The 16,371-nt window shown below is 43.3% G+C and overlaps 1 protein-coding gene across 1 annotated transcript; it reads right to left on the bottom strand.

The window, feature by feature from the left end:
* Positions 1 to 4,403: 4,403 nt before the first annotated feature.
* Positions 4,404 to 11,563, bottom strand: LOC106543303 (zymogen granule membrane protein 16). The gene is made up of 4 exons (XM_014059276.2): positions 11,451 to 11,563; positions 9,586 to 9,664; positions 6,681 to 6,819; positions 4,404 to 5,598 (listed from the first exon to the last, which is right to left on the bottom strand). The coding sequence occupies exons 1-4, from the start codon at positions 11,466 to 11,468 to the stop codon at positions 5,235 to 5,237; spliced, it is 600 nt and encodes a 199-aa protein (XP_013914751.2). The 5' UTR covers positions 11,469 to 11,563; the 3' UTR covers positions 4,404 to 5,234.
* Between the last annotated feature and the right edge of the window lie 4,808 nt (positions 11,564 to 16,371).

The raw sequence follows: 16,371 nt of genomic DNA, 5'->3' as shown, positions 1-16,371 counted from the left end.
AAAGGACCTGAAGGCAGGACTAGAAGCAATGGATGGAAACTAATCAAGAAGAGAAGCAACTTAGAACTAAGAAGAAATATCCTCTTCGAATGATTAATCGGTGGAAGAGCTTGCCTCAAGAAGTTATGAATATTCCAACACTGGAAGTTTTTTTCAGATATTGGACAACCATTTGTCTGAAATGGTATCGGATTTCCTGCCTAAACAGCGGGTTGGACTAGAAGATCTCCAGGGTCCCTTCCAACTCAATTCTTCTCTACTCATCCCTTCCCTTTCCACTCAGTCACACAATTGCAACTGGTTGTAAGTTGAAGATATATGTAGCTCAGCGTTGAACTGTGGGGTTCTTGGTGCTCTCTGAGAGCATGCTGGTTTCCTTGGAGACGTTTCATTACCCAACTAGGCAACACCATCAGTGCTAATAAGTGTACAAATAGGGAGCAAACCTCTCACTCACTGGCACTGACATTACCTACTTGTGTAATGAAATGCAAGTAAACAACCAAGAGCAGAGAATACCAAGGACACCACGATAGCAAAATCATCCATATGTCAAAAAGTAGCCCAAATGTTTCTGTGTTTGCTCTTAGCAGACTGTTTCAAACAGGATTTCTACCAAGGATCTAAAGTTCCAGAGTTCATTGTGTCCCCTTCTTCTGCTACCCAGAGACTACAGGTAGTCCTCGACTTACGACCACAATTGAGTTCAAAGTTTCTGTTGCTAAATTAGACATTTGTTAGAAGTGAGTTTTGTCCCATTATACAACCTTTCTTGCCATGGTTGTTAAGTGAATGATTGCCATTGTTAAATTAGTAACATGGTTGTTAAGTGAATTTGGTTTCCCCATTGACTGTTTGTCAGAAGGTCACAAAAGGTGATCACATGACCCCAGGCATTGCAGTCATCCTGTCAGTTGCCAAGTGTTTAAATTGTGATCGTGTGAACTTGGGGATGCTGAAGGGTTGTGATAAAAAATATGTTGAGGCTCTAGAAAGAGTGCAGAGAAGAGCAACCAGGATGATTAAGGGACTGGAGGCTAAAACATACGAAGAACGGTTGCAGGAATTGGGCATGGCTACTTTAGTGAAGAGAAGGACCAAGGGAGACACGATAGCAGTGTGCCAATATTTGAAGAGCTGTCACAAGGAGAAGGGGGTCAACCTGTATTCCAAGGCACCTGAAGGCCAGACAAGGAATAATGGATGGAAAGCGATCAAGGAGAGATTCAACCTAGAAATAAGGAAAAAAATTCTGACAGTGAGAGCAATCAACGCACGGAACAGAAGTTGCCTTCAAAAATGTTCTGGGAGCTTCATCACTGGAAGCTTTCAAGAAGAGACTGGAGTACCATCTGTCAGAAATGATGTAGAGTCTCCTACTTGGGTGGAGGGTTGGACTAGATGACATACATGGCCCCTTCCAGCTCAGTTATTCTCTTACTCTGAGTGTGAAAAAACACTCACATGTCACTTTTTACAGTGCTGTTGTAACATCAAACATCACTAAATGAAGCGATGTAAATCAAGAACTACCGGTATTCCTCTAAGCCAGTGCTTCTCAATTCGGCAACTTTAAGATTTGTGGATTTCAACTCCCAGAGTTCCCCAGCCATGGGTGTGGAGCTGCCAGATTTGGCCTGCAAAATTACAGGCAAACCTTAGAAGACAGTCCAGTGTGTCGCAGGTTCTTTTATCTATCCAAATTCGGTGGGCTCCCAGTCAGCCAACACAGGCCCCCTTGGCCTTTCGCCAGCTCACTCACAAGCACACGAGCGGTAACACTAACAATTCCTTCCCGCACACTTCCCCAGATCTACCTCTGCTGCAGAGGTGGTATTCAGCCAGTCCTTTCCGGTTCAGGCGAGGCTCCGCCCACCCACCCCCGCCTTGACATAATGCACGAGCACTGCACATATGCAGAAGGCGGTGCGCGGACAAGGCACATGCAAATGAAGCGAGCGCACACTCGCTCACATTTGCGAACCAGTAGGGAAAGTAAGTGAATCCTACTGCTGCACTGCTCCTACTACTAACAGTAAGCCACTCCTCTCTCTTAGCCCTAGGCCTGTACTGGCAAACCTATGGCATGGGTGCCACAGGTGGCATGCAGAGCCATATCTGAGGGCATGCGAGGTGTTGCCCTATGTCAGCTCCAGTGCACGTCTTACGAACGGTGGGGGGGGGGGACGTTTTCACACTCCCCAGGCTTTAGGAAATCCTCTGGAGCCCGTGGATGGTGAAAAACAGGCCCAACAGCCCTGCTGGAAGTTTGGAAATGAACTTCCGGTATGCCTGTTGGGCCATTTTTCACCCTCCCCAGGTTTCAGGCTTTCCTGAAGCCAGGGGAGTGCAAAATATGTCCCAATGAGCCAACTGGAAGTCCAGAGGCTTCAGTGAGTCTTGCGTGCATGTGCGTGGGGGGGATGGACCATGGGAGGGGGTTGTGTGTGTATGCACCAGGACCACACAGGGGAAACCACGGGTGTGTGTGTGCTCACATGCACCAGGGAGAGGGCATTGCATTATGGGTGTGGGCACACAAACACGTGCTATTGCATGCGCACCAGTGGTGGGTTTCAAAAAATTTTAGAACCTCTTCTGTAGGTGTGGCCTCTTTGTGGGAGTGACGGCCATGTGACCAGGTGGGAGTGGCCAACTTGTAAAATGTGGTGAAACTCACTTAACAACGCTCTCGCTTAGCAACCAAAATTTGGCTCAGAAACTCTGCCATTTGAAGCATGTACAAGACCCTCACACCCCTAACCCTTTAGAAAAAAAACCCAGGGGTGTTCAAACTTGACAGCTTTAAGACTTGTGGACTTCAACTCCCAGAATTACTCCTCTCGGTCTTCATCTTGATGATGTGCGGGCGGGCAGGGGGAAGGAGCTGGAACCGGTTCTAAACGGCACGGTAGATTTGTGGAACCTCTTCTATAGAAGAGACTAGAACTGGCAGGAACCCACCCCTGATGCGCGTGCGCCCTTTTGACACCCAAGCAGAAAAATGTTCGCTACCACTGCCCTAGGCTGCTTTTATGTCCAGCGAGTAACAGAAACCTTCTCCTCTGTGGAACAATTCTAACACAGGAACTACTACACAACAGACACACAACACACACACAGCTGCTTTTCTGCTGTTTTTATAGTGCTGGTGGCTGAGCCGCTGGGCTGCTTGGAGAGGGGCCTTAAAGGGGCAGAGCAGCCTCATGGCAGCTGCCAGCCATTCAGTATCTCTTTGTGCAGCCATTTTCAGGCTGCACAAAGAGATACAGAAACTTCCAACTTTGCTGCCCCCTAGTGGCTACCAAAGAGAGCCAGTACAGGTAGTCCTTGATTTGCAACCACCTTTTGATGTTACAACAGCACTGATAAAGAGACATGATCATTTTTTACACTTACAAGCATCACATGATCAAAATTCGGCTACTTGGGAACTGGCTCATATTTATGACGGTTGAGAGTGTCCTGGAGTCAAGTCATCACTTTTTGCGACTTTTTGGCAAGCAAAGTCAAGGGGGAAAGCCAGATTCATTTAACGATGACATGCTACTACCTTAACAACTGCAATGATTCACCTAAGAACTTTGGCAAGAAAGGCGTAAAATGGGACAAAACTGCATTTGACCAACTTAGCAACATACACTTTGGGCTCAATTTTGGTTGTAAATTGAGGACTACCTGTATGTAGTAGTTAAAGAAAGGAACTAAGCTAGAAACTGGGAGACTAAGAGTTCTAGTCCCAATTTAGGTATAATGCCTGCTTAGTGACATCGGGCCAGTCTTCCTCTCTCAGCCCTAGGGAACATGCAATGGCAAACTACTACCCCAAAAATTGACTGACACACACACACACACACACACACACACACACACACACACACACACACAGATATTTTCAACTCAGGTCTGTAGTTTTGTAAGCAAAAACCAAATTAATAACTTGATTCCTCAATAGATGCCTGCTGATTTGGCTTCCAAATCTGTATGTCTGCCTATATGTGTCTGTATGTGCCCATCCATCAGTCTCCATCCTCTCATCTATCTATCCATCCTCTACCACATGTGATCTCCCTCGGTCTATCGTTTTTTATCTATCTGTTAGATTTATTTTCCCCTCTTCAAATCATGTTCCAGTTTTAATTCTGTTACCCCACCCTGCTCTGGAAACTTCGGATAGCTACATCTTATCCAGATCTGTAACATTTTTGAAGAGTGTGAGATTAAAGGTGAGATGTATTCTAGCATAAGGTGGAGATTCTGTGTGGATCCAGAGCTTGTACCAGATCATGAGGAGCCCTTACCCCACATGCGGCTCCAGAGCCATGGGTTGCTAACCCCCTGCCTTAGCCAAACCCTGTACCCTGTTGTCAGCCCTTCAAAGCAGACCAGACTAGGAAACAAAGTCATGGATGCTAATCCAGTTTTTATTATAAGGTTACAGTCGCAGAACCTTGCAAATCTGAATACGCTTCCCCTCTCCCTCTATCTTCGTGAGAAGGTTTTTGTTGCAACTTGAATAGTGGCTAAATGTATGGTTGTAAATCGAGGACTACCTGTATAATATAGGTATCAAATCAAAATTTTCCAAGATACAGGTAATCCTTGACTTAAAACAGTTTGTTTGTACTGTTTGTTGAACAGTACAGATTGTTCAAACTTATAATGGCACTGAAAAAAGTGACATGACAATTTTTCACACTTATGACCGTTGCAACATCCCCACGGTCATGAGATCGGAATTCAGATGCTTGGAAACTGACTCATATTTATGACAGTTGAGGTGTTCCGTGACAACCATATTACTAACTTAACGACTTCAGTGATTCACTTAACAACTGTGGCAAGAAAGATTGTAAAATGGGGCAAACCTCACTTAACAAGTGTCTCACTTAGGAACAGAAATTTTGGGCTCAATTGTGGTTGTAAGTTGAGGACTATATGTACTTTCTTAGTATTTTGAACTTAACATCTCTTTAATGAGTCAAATCAAAATGAAGGAAGCAAAATCAAAATGAAGGAAGCAAAATCAAAATGGAGGAAGCAAAATCAAAATGGAGGAAGCAAAATCAAAATGGAGGAAGCAAAATCAAATCTAGGGTATCAACAGCAAAAGTGTATCACTCCCTATCCTTCCCTCTTCTCCCATATTTCCCCTAAGATCCAAAGGAAAACAACAAAAGAGGTTGTGTCGTATTTGTACTGATTTTAAGAGTGAGGATTAAAGGTAGAGCAATCTATATCTGGGTCACTGGTGGTGGATCTGGAGAGTGGACGGATTCATTCCACCCTTTCATCCACTGATCTTCACCCCAGTGGAAACCGAGGGCGTTGACCATTGATCCTGACTTCCCACTGATGAACCTCAGAACCGTGTTGGGGTGTGAGGGCTCTGCAGTGAAAGGCATTCCCAAACCAGAATTTGACCCAAAGGTAAAGACATGGCCCATGTTGGTGCGGAAGGCCAGGTATTCCACGGCGTTTCCAAAACGGCCATTCACCTGCACCAATCCCTCTCCAAAGAACAAGTGCATGTCCGAAGGGCGCCCTGTTGTGCTGCCTTCATTATTGGACCATGTGTCACCATAACGAACTTGGATGCTGCGTTAACAAGAGAAAGAGGGTGTTAGACGTAGAGTTACCTTAGATGGAAATTAATGATGATATTCATGAGGGGGTCCTTGGTGCTCTCAGAGCTTGCTTATTTCCTTGCAAGCGTTTCATTACCCAAACTAAGTAACATCATCAGTGTTACAGGCAGGGCCATGAAATGTCTTCAAGAAAACAGGCAAGCTCAGAAAGCACCAAGGACGCCTCATGTCAACCTTGAGCTACAAATATTTTCTTTTATTGATGATGCTCATCTCAGCAGACCTACGTAGGAAATCTTTCACCTATAATTCCATCATCAGAATGAAGCAGAGCTAGGAAATGGTTCCAGAACATGTTAAAATATTCATGACTGGGAGAGACATGGGAACAAGGTCAGCCAATGAATAGGCATAGGAACTAAATCAGCCAATGGGAGCTCAAACAGATCTGAGTCTGTGCAGAGAATTGAAACAGAAATTTAAGCAGTCTCCTGCTCTGAGAGGACAACAGTCTGTCTGTGATTGTCTGCTGATATGAAATTGCTTGTGTTTGCCTGTAACTCTCTTGCCTTGTGTTTACTTGGAAGAACCACCTGTTGGTATTGTACATTTATTTATCTATTCTTATGTATATAAAGAGGTTAATGAATCCAACCAAATCCGTTATCTGTGTGAGCTTCTGGATTTGAATTTATGCAACAAACCCTGACAGAACAGAGTTCTGAACTTGAAGATCTGTGGACTTCAACTCCCAGAATTCCCCAAACAGCCATTGCTGGCTGAGAATTCTGGGAACTGAAGACCATTCATCTTCACGTCGCTGTGATTGAGAAATATAGAAGGAATCAACTTCCTTCCATTCATCCCTTACTTTCCTTCGGTATTGATCTAGATATGTTCTTTAAACATGATTTGCAGCACTTAGACATACGTTTTCACATACAAATAGCTTACTGACTGATTAGTCAATCAATTATCAATAAACGGTTTGCACATTTAGGTTATTTATGCTCTCCTCAGTTGATTCATAATTTTTAGCAGTCAGGTTAAAGCCCAGCTATAGACAACTGAGGTTCATTTAGATATAAATACCTTAGGATATTTCTGTCATTTGACCTTATTTTCATCGCTGATATAGGGCCTTCAAACTGGTTGCTGGATTGATCAAAATAGTCCCCATCATTACCACCATATTCCCCAGAGTAAGAAGGGAACGTTCTCTGATCTGGATCTATAAAGAAGAAGGAGAACCCGTTAATTAAACAAGTTAATCAACCAATCATTCCTAATCTTCCCAAGTTCCTGCAGAACGGCTCATGAAGCTATAGCCCTGTGATGGTGATACGCGGAGGCTCTCTGCAGGAAAGTGAGTCATCGCCTCAGCTCAGCTCCATGTGTATGCGTGTGCGCCTTCCACCGGCCAGCTAATTTTCAGGTCTCTGTGCACATGCGAGAGATGCATGCACATGCGTGTGTGTTTGCATGCACATGCACAGGGGAGCATGGGGGGATGCAGCGTGCCCCCATGTGACCCGTTTTTGGTCTCAGGAGGCTGCAGAGAGGCCCGCTAGGATTAAAATTGGGTACATGCGGGGGCCACGCACTTATGGGGGGGCACGGGGGAGGGCAGGGGCATGTGCGCTCATGCGCAGGGGCGGGGGGTGTTGCACACACATTACATTATGGGTGTGGGCATGTGAGTGTGCTATTGCACGCGCACACATGCTTCTGGCACACAATGACAAAAAGGTTAGCCATCACGGCTATGTCCCATTTTGTGTCCCCTGATTAAACAGCTTTGCATTTGTGTATAGATGGTTCACTCAGAGTTGAACTAAAATTCCATAGAAATAATCACATAGGCTATGGAGGAAGACTGCTTAGAGATAGGAAGTTCTCTTGTACATTCCTGCTCTCCCTTCCCATCCTCTAGGGGCTCAAATATTACTGAAAAGGTTTTGTGTTCTACTAAAATTCATACTCAAAGCAAAGTAAAATCATTAATGTTTGAAAATGTATTTATTTAATAAAGCAGGTGATTCGGTAGAGATGATTGTGAATGATTATTGAGAATGATGGATAAATGGATCAGTGTTTCTCAACCTTAGCAACGTTAAGGTATGAAATTCAACTCCCAGAATTCTGGGAGTTGAAGTTCATCCAACTTAAAGTTGAGAAACACTGGATAAGATGGTAGTGCTGTTTTTTTCTTCTTTTGTAAATATTACAGGGAATCCTCAATTTACAACCAGTCTCTTAACAATTGTCCAAAGTTACGACTAACTTTTAAAAATCCGCTTATGACTTGTCTTCCAAATTTCAACTGCCACACATCCTCCACAAGTCACAAGTACACATTTTAGGTCCTTGGCAACGAACTCACATTTATAACTGGTTGCAGCATCCCGCAGATATGTGACTGTGATTTGTGATGTTTTTTGCAGCAAACACAAAAAAGACTCATTAGGTATGCTGGATTTGCTTGACAATCCTGGTGACTCACTTTGCAATTGTAAAAATGGTCATCAAATTTTGTTGACGTGTGGTGCTTTCACTTAATGACTGCAACAATTTATTACTGAAACTCCATTAAAGTCGTAAGCCAAGGACTATCTATACAAGCAGAGTTAGATAACAGGGGTGTCAGGATTATAAATTAAGAATTTTAGAATTGTGTAAATGTTCTTTCTACTATATAAATCTATCATGGTATATCTTTAAGTTGTTGCTTATGTGCAATTTTAATTGAAATTTACTTTTTTATTTTTGATGGCATACTTTGGGGGCACATTATAATTATCATTTATAAATAATATAAATTCTTGGTTGGCTAGTTTTTAATTTTTTTATGCTAGTAACCTCTGCAGACATATTTGCAAAGCGGTTGTACATATCAGGACTATCGTATAAGTTGATACTTTACTTTAGATTTACTCACAGAGAAAGTCAGAGAGAGAGAAAAAAAGAAATTTAACGCATAACTTGAAGTGAAGTTTTATGAGTCATGGAGCCTGTTTGGCTTCTTAATCCATATAAGGCCAATCAGATGCTGCCTTCTGCTGTGGCAGAAGATAATTGAAATGTGTGCGAATGAAGACCACGTTGAGAATTGAGTTAGCCATCCATTAATATTTGGGATTACAGGATTTGTCTACTAAACTACAAGATTGGCTGCTAAATTAGACTTACATTAGAGTTACAATTTTCAAACACAGCACTTAATATTTTAATCATTTAATCCTGGCCTGTAATAGTAGAGATCTATGCAATCAACTAGTGATTTAATTCAAATTATATCTTTTTCGGCCAGCACTTGCAACTCAGATCTGCTACAATAATCTGTATATTGCTGGCTGGGAAAAACTGCTTAACCAATAAATTTCTAATGAAATAGGTAACAGGTTCCTCCTTAGGGGACCTAGAAAATATGCTTTTTCTGTGGTTGCCCTGTTACTGGATCTGCCTCAATTCTGCTCACCTTTAAGAAAGTTGTTAAACCTGGCCAATCCCCGGAAGCTTTAGGGGAAAAGAGTGGAATTCCCTCTAGTTTCTCTCTTGTATGCTTAATAGCCATTGTATATATTTTTTAGTTTATTGTTTGTTTGTTTTTTGTGTTGTTCATCATGCAGTCACAGTGTTTAAGCCTTATAAATCTGCATAAAAATATAACGTTTTAACATGTATTCTTCAAAACTCTATGCTTTTAACCTATAGGTTGGGGGCTTCCCTGCCTCTCTTTTGCCTATGGTACACACATTCAAACACACCGTTCTAAGTGCAAATTATCACAATTTTCTACAATACTTATTCCTCAGGCATTGGATAGAATTCAGTGAGTGTGTTTCTAGATCAATGTTTTTCAACCTGGGCAGTTTGAAGATGTGTGGATTTCAACTCCCAGAATCCCTCAGCCAGCCAGTTGGCTGGAGAATTCTGGGAGTTGAAGTCCACCCATCTTCAAGTTCACAAGTTTGGGAAACATTCTTCTAGAGCTTACCTGAAGCAGTTGACACTCCAGCATAAAGAAGGGAAAGAAACACAAAAAACAGCATCTGGAAAGGTGAAATTGGCGTATTCTGAAAGTTACAGAGCGGGAGAGAGTTATAGTTAACATGTTATCTTTTACAATACAGATCTAAGCAGGATGTGTCATTGAATTAAACAGATTTTTCTTGTAAATATATCTGTTTAGAAGGCCAACCTTAAATCCATTACAATACATGTAGGCTTGTATTGACATGCAACCGTTCACTTAAAAACCATTCAGAGTTACAGTGGCATGGCAAATCACTAGTCCTCATGCTTATGAGCATTGTAACATCACCATGGTCATGTGATCAAAATTCAGGTTACATGGCAATTGGCATGTATTTATGATGGTTGTGCCATGCCAAGATCATGGGATTTCCATTTGCCAGATTCATGGGATTGCCCAGCAATATATATATTCATTTCCATACAAATAACCACATGTATTCCGTTACATAACCAACACTATTTTGTATTATTAAATATTATGTCAATTTGTCTTACCATCAATCCCCAAGAACTATCATTGGTTCTTCTGCTCTCCATATACTGTATTTGTACCTTATCCATCACTTTCCTCTCCCTCTCTCCTCCACCCTCCCTCCTTTCTTCCCTCTGTCATCCTTCTCTTCTCCACTTCCCCTTCCTCTCTCCTCTTTCCACTCCTCCTTCCTCTCCTCCTCTTCCTCCCCCTCTGCCTTCTCTTCTAGCCCCTTTACAGCCCTCTCTAAGTGGTTTACAGAGTCAGCCTTTTCTCCCCGACAATCTGGCTCCTCATTTTATTGACCTCGGGAGGATGGAAGGAAGGCTGAGTCAACCTTGAGCCTGGTGAGATTTCAACTGCCAAATTGCAGTCAGTCGACAGTCAGAAGAAGTAGCCTTAATGGGGAAACTGGATACATTTAATGACTGCATGATTCATTTAACAACTTTAGTAAATCTCTTAACTGTGGGGAAAAAAATCACATGTCACTAACTTAAAGACTGCCTTGCTTAGCAACAGAAATTTTGGTCAAATTGTGATTGTAAGTCAAGGACTACCTGAAATAAAGATGCTGGGATATTATCTTAACACAGTGATGGCAGGCAGTTGAATTAGAAGCAGGTAAAATGAAGCAAGATATGAAAAAAAGATTGGTTTTTTTTTTAGGAAGACAACTGAAGGAAGGAATTGTCAGTTCAAAAATTCTATTTTAAATCCACAATTAAGCTTTCTTAAGGTTATTGTTTATGATCACAAGTTATTCTATCTAAAATTCAGTCTTCTGCTACAGAATTTGGGATTTCATGATGTTGGCTGAAATAAGAATTTGAAGGCAAAAATCTAAAAAGAGAAAAATGCAAGCAAAATAAAAATGGGTGTGATTGTGGTATGATTAAAATAGCATCCCTTTAATATTTCTATGTCAGTTCAGAAGAAGGTCCTGTTAATTTTAGTGAAATTAATTTGCAAGCCAATGTATTTTAGACTGGATTTATAATTCCTCTCTTTTTTCTCCTTCTCTTTATCCCCTTTCTCCTTCCCTCCCCCTTCCACCTATTTTTCCTTTTTCCCTTCCTCCCGCTCTTCCTTCCTCCTTTCTTCCTTGTCTTCTCTTTTATTTTCCTTCCTTCCTTCCTTCCTTCCTTCCTTCCTTCCTTCCTTCCGTCCGTCCGTCCGTCCATCCATCCATCCATCCATCCATCCATCCATCCATCCATCCATCCATCCATGAGATTCTCCTCATAAAAATGTCCTCAGATGCACCATGCATCTTTTCACCCCTGTAATTATCACCATAGGTGCATCTACATATAATATTTACATATTTCTGCAGCACAACTATCATTTACCTTACGAAATTGAACCATTATTTGGTAGAGGAGCTCAAGGCAACAGGATTTCTCTTTGTCTTCCTGAGGCTTAAGATTTCAAATAATCCCTTGTTTTCAATCTCTACTCCTGCTGCAAATGTGGCCTGATTTGAGAGAAAGGAGCTCCTATTGGTTTGGCAACAATTCGAGACATATCTGGAGTTTTTTTCTACCTGTTGTTAGCCGCAGGGCACACAAACAGAGCTACTATTGTGAGCTTTTCTGCTCCTGTTTAGAAGTTCTTCAGAGAGAAGAAAGAAAGTCATCATTGGACAAATCTACACTTGAGTGTTTGCACAGAACTGTCTTTTTAACCACAAAAATTTCATACTTTAGTTTTCAGTCATTTACATGGCAAATAAAAATAGTACGGGCTCCTCTTTTGATTCACCTTGGATAAAGAGAAATTGAAAAGAAACCCTTTCTATACAGGTATCATGTTTCCCCCAAAATAAGACAGGGTCTTATTTTCTTTTGACCCCCCCAAAAAAATATGGCCTTGGTCTTATTATCAGGGGGGCCCTTTTTGTCTTGGAGGAAACAGCAAGCGTGGTAACTTCATGGCAGCTATGTTGCACTGCTGCGACAGCACAACACAGGCATTCGCCCTTGAGGTACCCGCGTCCTCCCGTCCCCATGTTCTTTGGGAGCCAGCTCACAAGAGAGAAGCTGTCCAGCAACCCACCTCTCCAGCCAGGCAGAGCGTCACTCACCCAGCAGTATACTGAAGGCGCCAAGACGCAGAAACTGGGGGGACAGGCGCTCATACAACTTGGCGCCTTCGATACCGTTTGGTCGGTGAGTGGTGCTCTTCCCAGCTGGAGAGGGGGGGTTGCACGAGCACCTGTTCCACTCCCCACTCACATGCCTCCCATCCTCACCATGATCTGGGCCAGCTCTCCCTGCGGGGCCAGGGCTGCTGCCGCCGCCGCCATCCCAACACTGAGGACGGCTTCTTCTGTGGCTTCCAAACCCTGGAGGTCTGCTGCCAAGTCTTCCGGGAGTCGGGCCACAACCATAGAGCGGGAAGGAACACTGTCGGAACACTCTCTGCCCCAGCTCAGCAGCCACGAGATGGCCATGCTCACTGCCTCCTGCACCCCAAAACAATAACCCCCCGATAATAATATTCTGAAGGCGCCAAGCCGCACGAGTGCCTGTCCTACCCAGTTCCCATGACTTGGTGCCTTCGGAATACCACTGGGTCAGTGAGTGGCACCCTGCCTGGCCGGAGGGGCCAGGAGGGGGTGGGAGGGGCCAGGAGGGGGGTGTACAATGGGCTTATTTTGGGGGGATTGTTGCCCACCCTAGAAATCTGGCATGGCTTTATTTTCAGGACAATTCATGTTTTTGGGGAAACATGGTAGTCCTCAATTTATAACCATTTGTTGAGTGACTATTCAAAGTTAAAGGTAAAGGTTCCCCTCGCACATATGTGCTAGTCATTCCTGACTCTAGGGGGTGGTGCTCATCTCTGTTTCAAAGTCATGTGGCTGGCATGACTAAACGCAGACGGTGCATGGAACGCTGTTACCTTCCCACCAAAGGTGGTTCCTATTATTCTACTTGCATTTTTACATGCTTTTGAACTGCTAGGTTGACAGAAGCTGGGACAAGTAATGGGAGCGCACTCCGTTACACGGCGCTAGGGATTCGAACCACTGAACTGCCGACCTTATGATCGACAAACTCAGCGTCTTAGCCACTGAGCCAAGGCCATTAAAAAGTGACTTACAACTGGTCCTTTCACTTATGACCAATGTAGCATCCCCAGGATCACAGGAAAGAAATCCGAGCGCTTGACACTTAGATGATGGTTATAACATCTTAGGACAGGTGATCACTCTTCTCATCCAGACAGAGGTGATTGCCTGGATAGCTGAATTGAGCATCCAGTTATGAGGTCGCTGCCATACCTCTGTAGAGGTTTTGTATAAAATTATGTGGATAGTGTATATATGTTTACTTCTCTTCTGTTGTGTTCTCATCATACGTCTTCAACCTTTTGGGTACCAGGGACTGATTCTGTGGAGACAGGTTTTTCTACGGACTGGAGGGGGCATAGTTTCATCTGTTGCCTGCATCCCATGGATGAGGCTTCGCTTGTTTGCATGACCCAGTCTCTGGCATATCATGGATCAGGAACTGTCCATGGACTGGGGGTTGGGGACCCCTGCGTTAAATAATATAACAAGCAAAAGCAAGGGGGGGGGAAGCCAGATTCACTCAATGACCACATGATTCACTTACCAGCTGCAGTGATGACAACCATAGCAAAAAAAAAAAAGTTGTAAAATTGAGTACACTTAACAGCCACTTTGCTTAGCAGTAGAAATTCTGGTCCCAATTATGGGGATGCTGCAACAATTGTATGTGTGAGGAATATATGTTTGAGTGCTGTTGTAACCTTGAATGGTAGCTAAGTAAAGGGTTTAACTCTTCTGGGAGAAATGCAGGATAAAATAATAATAATAACTACATACTGGTCTTGATTAACTCAGCGTACTAAGCTATGAAAAATTACCCAGTGTTCAAACTAACCAAGTTTAGCATGTTATGCTAAGACAGCCACTGGATATTAAATTGCCAACAAATGCCCAATTTTGTGGTTTGTGAACCTGAAGATAGTAAGAGCTGCTCCTGAAGCAAGTGAACTCACAACTCTATGGAATTGTTTCTTGCACAAATGGTGTGGTTCCCCTACTAGGATAGCAAAGCATAGAACATTATGCAAAGGCACACAACTGCCACATGATGGCAGCAGAGCCCACAATATTGCTGTGGCTCAACCCATACTGTCTTAATCTGTTTCTCAACCTTGGCAACTTTAAGATATGTGGACTTCAATTCCCAGAATTCCCCAGCCAACAATACTGGCTGAGGAATTCTCAGAGTTGGAAGTTCACACATCTTAAAGTTGTCAATGCTGCAAACACTGGTTTTAATTTTCTACAGTATCATCAGAGGTGGGTTCAGGGGTGGGTTCCGGCTTCTTTTACTGCTGGTTCGCTCAGGGACCCAGCTGATCGGCACAGGAGAGTGAATTGCCACGCCTCAGCTATTTTCCTTGGTGGGTTTTCTTTAAACTCTGCATGTGTGCTCAGCTTGCACTCATCGAACCAGTTTTCAAACGGTAGGATCCCACCCCTGGTCATAAGTCACATTTTTCAGTGCTGTTGTAACTTTGAACAGTCACTAAACAAACTTGTAAATCGAAGACTACGATATATATTGGAAAACTCAGGCAACTGACATCCAGGGATTCAGTGGTGTTTGCGGGATGTTGTTGGAAGAAATATCCAGGCCCAGTTCCAAGCCAGGAGGAAGGCACGGGAAATAAAATAGAAGCTGGAATCTGATTGGAAAGAAAGGTTCCTTTATTGATGAAGCAGAACCACCAACAAGTATAATTGAGGGTGGCTGACAAAAATGGAGTTTAGAGTGGGTGGGTTTTTATATCTTCTGGATTCCTGTGTGGGGTCATGTAGGGGTCATGGCTGGCTCTATAGGCAAAAGGGGGAAAATGCAGATCCTGGGTCAGTTTTTCGCCCTAGGTGCCAAAATCTTGCGTGCCCACCCCCATAATTTAATGCCCTACGCATGTACGTGTGACACCCCCCCCCCACACACACACTGCTGCCCTACGCATGCACACACGGCTTTCTAGGAGCCTGGGGAGGGCGAAAACGGCCTCCCCCGCTCCTCAGAGGCCATCCAGGGACAGCCCGTTTTCTGACTTCCGGTGGGCCTGGTATATCCATTTTTTGGCCTCCCCGGGCTCCAGAGGCTTTCTAGGAGCCTGGGGAGGGCAAAAAATGGCCCAATACACAAACCAGATGTTCAGGGATGGACTTCCGGTTTGAGTGTTGGACAGTTTTTTGCCCTCCGGAGGCTCCAAAAATTAGCTGGCCAGTGCATGCATGCCCGCTGGAGCTTAGAGGGCAACGCCTCGCGTGCCATCAGAAATGGCTCTGCATGTTACCTGTGGCGCGCGTGCTATAGGTTCATCATGGTCCTAGATATTTGTCTGAGCTAATTTTGTCATTTTGTTTGTTTGTTGCTTAACTGAGTTTCTATCTTGACCCAGTCTTTCTGAATGGATTTGCAAATCCAAATCTGTATTTCTAAAAGCTGGCCTCCTCAGTTTCTGCTTGGGGCAAGGAAACGGCTGGTTTCTGCCTCCCTTAAGATTTTTTTCTCTTCTCATTTCTCCTTTAGGGGAAATATTTTATCCTGTCTTTTTAAATATTTCCCAAAACATTTCATTCTTCTGCGAGGGCGGGGGGAGATGGACTCCCCACAATGTGATCAAAAATAGTCAAGATGAACCTGTAATGGTGTCACTAAAGCTCCAATGAATTTTTTTATTGCAACCCCTGTCTTGCCTTTTTGTGGTCATGCCTTGCAAACTCCTTTCGATCCACAGTAATTTTTAAAAACCTGTTCCCACGCCTCATCCCTGGCATGGCTGCATTGGATTATCGGAATTAAAGGTTGGTGGTGACAGGGGCAATATTTTTTACACCCTGGAAGCTTTCAGAAGTCGCAAAAAAAAAAAAAAAAAAAAAAAGAAGCTGTGCCCTTTTTAAAATCTCTTTTGTGAGAGATTTTGGGGAGGCTAGAAAAAGGACAGATAAGAACACGGGCATAAAATGTCCAGATAATTGATGAGTCAATGGACAGTTATCTCATAAAATGCAGTTTAGCCATGTGGAAGGAGACTGGGAGGAAGCATGAAAGAAATTGAGAAATTCTTCATACAGTTTCCAGAAAGTCTGTATTTGTTCCAAACTAGGCTTAAAGCTACTTTAGGGAAAATAATGCACTCTTTGCTTCTTTGATGTTTCTCTGATGGATGGGCCTTCACTGATCTGTACCATCAACATTCCTCTTTCTTTTT

The sequence above is a fragment of the Thamnophis sirtalis genome, unplaced genomic scaffold (assembly GCF_051295495.1).
Source record: "Thamnophis sirtalis isolate CommonGarterSnake01/CBP01778 unplaced genomic scaffold, rThaSir2_p1.2 scaffold_4, whole genome shotgun sequence".
In the NCBI taxonomy this organism is placed as follows: Eukaryota; Metazoa; Chordata; class Lepidosauria; order Squamata; family Natricidae; genus Thamnophis; species Thamnophis sirtalis.
The sequence above is the reverse complement of the archived record's forward strand: the minus strand, read 5'-3'. Positions and strand labels throughout refer to the sequence as shown.